Genomic DNA, 8075 nt, shown 5'->3' on the forward strand with positions numbered 1-8075 from the left:
TAAGATATATACAACAAAAAAATAATAATATGGGAAAACATATGGGAAAACATACACATATCTGCTAGAAAGAAGTGTATATATATATTTAGCTTCAAATTAAGGAAAAATTTATCAACAGGATTATAGACATCAACATAAACCCCCTCATGCACTAAAAACTGCAACAATTTAGCCTGAGGGTGCTTTTTGAATTTTGATGATTTGAATTTTTTTTCGGATACAAACGCTTTCATTGGAAAAAGTTTAAACAATTTTAATTGTAAACATTATGTTCTGTGGTTTGAAGTTATTTTGTTGTTTTAGTGGAGGTTCCCTTTAACAACTCGGGGATTTTGTTCCAGGGACAACTTGGATTTCTTTCAATTTTGAGCACCGTAAATAGTGTATTTTTTTTAATGATCTTGTTGTACTGTAGTGACCTTCCCCCAAGCCAAGGTGGAAAATATGTTGGATTTGGATCTGCACCTGTGCAAACAACAACAAGCAATTCAGGTAATTTAAGGCACATAAACTCTGTTACACCGTCCTTGGAAACACTACAAACAGTTCAATTTTATTTGAGTGATTTCAAGAATCAAATTTACTTCTCACACACCACTGGTAGCCTCGTTAAGCTGACCACCGCAAACCTGACCTTTATTGCAAATTCAAAGCTAATTTTTTAAAATAACACAAGTAGCATTACACTAAAGACCAGAAATAATGAAAAAGTTCAAGGCTAGTACATTATACTGGTATAGTATAAAAACTTAAAATCTTTGTGTGGGTGGGCGGGAAAGTCGGCAATGGCGGACAATCTGTTTCCAGCTTATTTATTTTCACTTTTTTTGCCTTTGGAAGTTTCCTCCCTACTAATACTCTTATACTTCTGGCCTCAGTTGTTCAAAGGGTGGCTAGCACTATCCACTTGATAAATTGCTATCTGCTGGATAACTCAATATTGGTTTTGCTTGTGTTTATCTGCTTGATAGTGATTTATCCAGTGGATAGTGTTATCCACCTTAATTTTGAACAACCAAGGCCAGGTTGTTTTTTCACACAGAGTTTGGTTTATTTGTTGACCTCGACTTGAGATAAGGAGAGTGCTTTGCAATCTCCTTTCCTCTCTGTAACCATATAACCATAATTTTTGTTTATTATTTTCCCTCAACTCACCATCCACACACACAATATTTCCCACAGCTACCTGATAATTAGTGAATGTTTTTAGTTAGTGGAGAGAAAGGAGGATTCTACGGCCAACACCAATTAGGAAAGCCACAAAGGTTGCTAGAGGGTAACTGCTGCCTGATGTATGACTATTAAGTAACTGTGTGTTAATTTCTCTTTGCATCTTTGCTTGGAATGTTCTCAGGTCTAAAACAAGATCAGATAATGCTAACCCATTGACTCTTAAAGTGGCCCCATTGATGAGTAAAATCGTCATGTGTTAGTCGAGTAAAATCTGTTGTGGCTCACTCTTCTAGGAGGCAATGGAAGTGGTTTTTGAGTGGATGTCAAGGTTTTTAACCCATTGATTCCTTAAGTGGTCACCATTGACGGGTAAAAATCATCTGGCATTAGACTGAGTAAAATCTAAAATTTCACTCTTAGGAGGCGATGGGTTAATTTTCCTGCAGTATTCTTGTCAACCATTTTTCTCTTGAAATGATTGCATATGATTCCATTTCAAGTATTCAATGCAAGAAATATGAAGCAAAACGAGAAGTGGTTTTTATCATCATGATAGTCTCCCTTAATCTTTAAGGATATCATTTTTATTGTTTCAGGCTGGGATGCTGCTTTTTCATCTTTCTCGTCTGTAAGTTTGAGAAGAAAAGCATGTATAATTACCATTTCGTCGTTACATGTACATGTATCTTAGCTATGTCATTGCCAGTTTTCCAAAAAGAACATTTTGCCCTTTATTTTGGTCATGTAGGGTTGGAGTTCATTTGCATCAGGAGCAGCGCAATTTGCAGCAGTGGCCTCAAAACAAGTATGCCTTTACAGTTTGTTTTCTGGACCACAATACAGTCAAAACAGCTGAAGCATTCCTCTGATGAGCGAATTAATGAGTTTATTATTGCAAATTTGATTTCAGGAATCAATTCAATAATCTGGTCGTGGGATGAATGATGCAAAATTCAAATCAAGCCACAGTTCAAATTTTGATTGGAATGTTGCTGGCTTCCGGTGCCAGTCTGGCGTGAGAATTTGGCAGGTGTACCAATTTGCATAATCTACCAAGGTCGCTAACAAGTGTGATTTGTCTTTCTTTTTAATAATTTTATTACTCTGTCCAATCTTTGGAATTTGAAAACATAAGTGTCTCAAGTTTGAGGATACTCAGGTAAGATTACAGAAAGGTAAATGTTGCTAGAGTGAAATGACTGTTGTTTGGTAGATTATGCAAATCAGTAAACTGTGAAATTCCTGGAAGGCAGCAATATTTGAATGAAAATTGGAGTTTTGAACTGAGGCTTGATTTCAATTTTGGATTAATTCATCTGACCAACAGAGTATTGAAATGGTTACTTAAATCAAATTTACAATAATGAACTCCTTAATCCGCTAGTCAACGCTTGAGCTGTTTTGACTGTACCGGTAACCTTTTCCTAATAGGTTTTAGTCTCTAAGAGATATTTTTTTCTTTTTTAAACATCAAAGCAGTGATTTAGTTATGTGATTCTGATTCTAGCTGCAGTGATTCTTATTATTCAGAATGGCAGTTGGGTAACCTTGGCAAAGATGATCATAATTAGCATGTGTCAATTAACACATGACCCAGAGAGGTCAATAAAGTGAATAAAATTGTTAATAATAATCGATTGTCTTGAAAAATAGATTCTGAAATAATTTTATATTTAACTGTCCATGTGAACAAATTGGAAGGATACTGTTTTGACCATGTGGTCTTGTTTTTTTGCAGGCTGTCAAGCTGGGGTCCACCGTCAATGAATCAGTCCTAAAACCAACAGCAACCAAGGTATGGGCGTTACTAAACACAGGAACAGAACGGAACGGAACGGAATGGAATGTACCAGAATAAACCAGAATAAGGCGGCATAACACTGGAATGAAACAAAATGAACAATCTAAATGGTACCAGAATATACTGGAACCAGCCGGAAAGAGGCAGAATGACACCCAGATAAACTGGAATATTGTGGAATGAACCTGAAAGTGCCAAAATGTTGTGTTTTAGTTAACACGGACCGATTTTCAGTTTCTATCAGCTTTTGTTGTGTCTCGCGATTCTCTAAGGGAATGTAACATTTGTAACATTTGGAGCACTTCGGTCATGAGAAAAAATTGAAAGGTATATCTGTCGCTAAATGAATAATTATTTGTTGTGGAAGTAATAGATTTTTTGGTGAACAAAATTAATACAGTGGCAAGTCATACTGCCTCCTTCCAGTATATCCCGGTGTCATTCTGATTTGTTCCAGAGTTATTCCTCCTCATTATGGCATATTCCGGTTTATTCCAGTATACTCTGTTCCGTTCCATTCCGTTCCTGTGTTTAGTAATGCCTGCCAAGGTATATTATCTTTGGAGGCGATTAGTACATTAAAAAAAAATTGTTAGATGTATTTCTTTAGGGGTTGACGATTCCTTCAACCCATTCATTCACATTAAGTTAGAGAAAGGAGAGATAAAGGCCATTTGTGTGGGGAATCAAGCTCAAAGTGACAGTTCAATAATTAGGGTATACCCAAAAGAAAGCAAAATACACCTTAATGCAAGCACTTGCTGCACTTCCAATCCTGGATACAATTTATTTTTCAAGCAAAGATAAATGATGGGTTGTGTGGGGAAAGCTCAAAGCAACAGTTTGATGTACCAAAAAGAAAGTTTGTAAAATGCACAAGAATGCAAGCATTTTCAATCCTGGACACAATATTCGTTTCCACATGTAAAAATTTCTTTTTGTTCACAAGGTTATTAAATTTGTTACGGCTTTCTTCACATCCTAAAACATTTTGATAACTTGATGGTTTATTAATGTTGTGCTTTCTTTGTGTTATGTTTTGGTGGGACTGAGGAAAATGGTTCTGTTGGCCTTGCTTTGTTTTCATGGTTCAAACCAAGGAAGAAAATGACAAAGGCCTTATTTAATAAGTCTCTTTTCTCTGGATTGTAGCTGTGACAAAGCAGCAATGAGTGTGCTCTTTTTAGCTTGAAGACGCTAACTTTGTTGAATAAATGCCAGTAGTTTTAAAGTTTGACCATTGACCCAGTAAAAAATAAGTTCACTAAAATGTTTTTGATTTTACTCAGGCTGTTGAGCTTGGAGCTTCAATGAACGAAGGTGTGAAGAAAGTTTCAACCAGGGTACGTCTTGCTCGGCACTTACATGTACCGGTAAAAGAGATGATCCACTCTGCAACGGCAAAATGAGTTTCTGTTCAGTACCCTGGATATAGACTTTTAGCATTACTAGGGTGGCTTGACGGTTTTGCGATAGATGTACAGCTGAATGCGTCTGAGAAGCAATTATAATTGTTGAAAAATTATGAAAATGTTATAACTTCTGACCAACAATGCAGTGGAGTAGTCAGCAAGGACAACAAAGTGGTTGTGATTTTAAGTGGCAACTGCAGACTTTTGACAATCTTGACCATCAGAAAAGGGGACAAATTATTACTTATAATTATTATAAGTGACACTATATTTTAACTTAGCAGGAGTGAAACAAATTCTTAATTATTTCTTAAAAACAAGTGGAATTTATAGACTGCAATAATGAATTAAGACCTGCATGCAGCATCAGCAAATCACATTTTTTTTATTTTTGTTTTCTGACTGAAAAAACATAAGTAATGATTGTCATAATTTATTTTAGTGCCTTAAGAATCAGTTTGGAGACGACAAAATCTAATTAATATTGATTTTTACAGTTAGTGAATGACTGTTATGTAATGATTGATGATTAAAAAAATTAAATTGCAACCAATGAGTGGATAGAGGTACTGTATAATAATAGACTTCACAATGGTAAAGAATTTCAAAATTATTTCTTGACTTTCGTTTGTTAGGTTCAGGAGGGCAAGTTACTAGATGACATGTCAAGTTCAGTGTCAAATATTTCGAGCAAGGTATGGTTTATGTTACAAGAAAATGAACCTGGGTAAGAAGATCAAAATTAGGGATGTGGCATTGATAGTGTGAACTAAAATGTTGTAAGCCTTTTTATGTATTTATTCATAAACATCAACAACAAGGAAAAACCAAAAAATATCAAACATAGGAATTTTTGATACACAAACAAACACACACACAGGATTACACAATTAGTATGTTAAAGTCGATAGAGCTCCCCTTTTGGCACTATCTTACATGTTAATAACCATCCGAGAGGTCAGTGGGTTTAGATAAAGGGTTTGTCCCAACAGATCACCTGTACAGATACTGAAATGTCAGATTGCTGAGTAAAGAGGACAAAATGATATTGGGGACACTCTCTCTCCTCCCCAGAGGTTCAAAGGGAGTTTTGTATTGAGAGAATCAGCTGGAAAAGTGAGAGCAGGCACATACTAGGTTACGTCACTGCCTGATGAATCCTTTCAGGATTTTGATCCGCTTACTCTTCATGCAGCAGAAATTAAACCACTGCAAAGGAGAGAGAGTGACTGTGTTAATTAAGGTGTTCAATGTCATGTCTTACTTGAAAGACCTCAAAGAATGGCATTTTGTAATATCTTTACTCACTCCACAGGTAAAGGTCTTTGTTCCACAATCATTTGAATCATCATTATTAATAATAATAGAAATAAATCATTGTTATCATTATTATTATTCCTTTGATGAGCCACACAATGTTTTTGAAGTTCCTTTTTTAACGAAGACAATACATGTTTCAGATGACACATCAAAAACATTGTGTGGTTCATCAAAGCAATATCCCACTTTGTGCTGCTACGAAGCCTTGCTATAATTAACAATTATTCCATGAATGATGAAATGATATATGAAATGGATCATATAATTATGAACTGCGGATATGAAATCAAGTGAAGCTATGATCCTCGCATGGGCGGGCATTGGATATGAGATGGTAAATAGCCAATGAGGTGCGTAGCGCCTAGTTGGCTTTAACCAGTCTCATATCCAACAAGTGTGAATGGAATAATAATTATTATTGGTTTGTTAAATTCCTTAAGCTCCAAAAATTTCAAAGTACGAAATACGAGCGAAAAAAGTGAGAAAATCTGAGCGAAATTGAGAAAACTTGATGAAGATGCGATGTTGTGTAATACCTTGCATTCGGACAGACGTAGGCTCGTCACAAAAACATTTCTTGCCTATTCGCATACTTCTAAAATTAATGTCGGAATTGATCCAAACTTTCTGCAAAAAAGGTTTTTTTTTCTTTTTTGGCTTTATTCAAAGAGGAATTTCGCGAAAAATTTTTAGTTTAGTTATGCTAAACACAATCAATTACCATATAAAGTCAAACTAAGGTATGTGAGCTGATAACTGAGATTGAGTGAACCAATCAGAGCATGTGAAATGCATTATCTGAGGATGAGAATTATTTTAATAATTGTTATAATTATTCTTGGCTTTGATTACGGTAAGGACACTTGAACCATGAACACTTGACATTTTTGTATACATTTTTTTTTCGACGACTAAGAAATAAAGCCTCTTCTTATGATGTATAGTGTTACATGTATAGCATTTTGTAAGTGTAAAAACATTAAATACTCTTGTCAAAAGGACGAGCCCACATTCTATAGTCACTAAAAAAATGTACAAACAAATATCAAGTGTTCATGGTTCGAGTGTCCTCACTGTAATAATGTGGTTTTGAAACTGTTTGATAAATCACCGTCAACAATAGTAATAATAACAATAACAATAATTATTATACTGGAAGATGCATGTATTGGATTGATGTTATCTAAGCTTGGTAGAACCAGTTTGTAAATTAGGGAAAAATGCCGCATACCCAACTGTGCATGTAGGTCCAAGTGCGGTGCTTTTTTAGAAGTAATAACTCAAGCCATAAAAATTATCATTTTGGTCCTGAATTTGAGGAGGAAATCTGGGACATATGGATGGGAGCTGGGTGCTCTCGCAACTCCATCAGTGAAAAGTGTATTCAGAACCTTTAATTGATTTTTGACAGGTGAAAGATGCTAGTACCAAAGGGTGGTCAAATATTCAAAGTGCCAGCATGAAAGGATGGGCAAATATTCAGACACTTGTGAATCAAGGAACTGATTATGGATCAAAGTCTTTAATGACTAGTACAAACTCTGGGGGAGGCTATGGTGCTGTAAATGGTCTCTCGTCAGTCAACGATGATGCAGGAAATAACGCGCAAAACTGGGACTGGGACAATTATGCCGAATTAAATGGAGAAGATGCTGGAGACGATGGAGGAATCAGTGTTGACAGAAACAGGGACAGTGGTAATGAGGAAGATAATGCAACGGAATCGTGGGCTTGGGGAAGTGATTCTGAAAGCCCAAAACAACTAAAATCATCAGCCCCTGTTGTTAGGAGTGACGCGTCAAAGAACACAAAAAAATCCTCACAAACAGCAACTTTGACAAAGTCGAAACCTGAAGCAGTGAACAGACAGAGCAGCGATGGATGGGGAGATTTGATTAGTTGGGACAATGATGACTGGGGCGAGTCAAGTGGGTGGAGTAATGAAGACTGGAAGGACAATGGAGGAGGATCTAAAACAGGAAAGAAAGCTGACTGAACTTGCCCAAATGACGTATTTATTTCTTTAGCCAAATTTTATAAAAAATTGAAATCCCCCAGTTGTGGGGAGTTAATGTGGAATGTATGATCTGTAGTTTGTGAAATGATTGAGATTCTCATGATTTTTCCAAGATACAAATAATTTCTGAGGGCACTTTGTCGCTTCAGGTACAAGATGATTCACAAGGGATGATGAATTTCTGGAAATTTCGTAAACTATCATTTTGGCTCGCCAGTTAATGGTTTCTGTGTCCTTATGGTGGCAGAAAAATTGAAATATTAGTTTAAAATTAATAGAGAAGTGAAAAAACGCGCTAACGGTTATTAAAAAAACGAATTGATAGGAATAGGAATAACGAGCTCTTCCT

At 35.9% G+C, this 8075-nt stretch overlaps 1 protein-coding gene across 1 annotated transcript in view; it reads left to right on the forward strand.

Annotated features, from left to right (window-relative positions):
* LOC138045473 (ADP-ribosylation factor GTPase-activating protein 1-like) overlaps nucleotides 1-8075 on the forward strand; it is a 16833-nt gene extending 8758 nt beyond the window's left edge. The window contains exons 7-13 of the mRNA XM_068891990.1: nucleotides 419-495; nucleotides 1773-1804; nucleotides 1925-1981; nucleotides 2915-2971; nucleotides 4267-4320; nucleotides 5025-5084; nucleotides 7121-8075. Coding sequence (XP_068748091.1) covers nucleotides 419-495; nucleotides 1773-1804; nucleotides 1925-1981; nucleotides 2915-2971; nucleotides 4267-4320; nucleotides 5025-5084; nucleotides 7121-7705 — 922 coding nt within the window. The 3' untranslated portion in view covers nucleotides 7706-8075. The remainder of the gene's footprint in view (nucleotides 1-418; nucleotides 496-1772; nucleotides 1805-1924; nucleotides 1982-2914; nucleotides 2972-4266; nucleotides 4321-5024; nucleotides 5085-7120) is intronic.

This window comes from Montipora capricornis, chromosome 4 (assembly GCF_036669925.1).
Source record: "Montipora capricornis isolate CH-2021 chromosome 4, ASM3666992v2, whole genome shotgun sequence".
Classification (NCBI taxonomy): Eukaryota; Metazoa; Cnidaria; class Anthozoa; order Scleractinia; family Acroporidae; genus Montipora; species Montipora capricornis.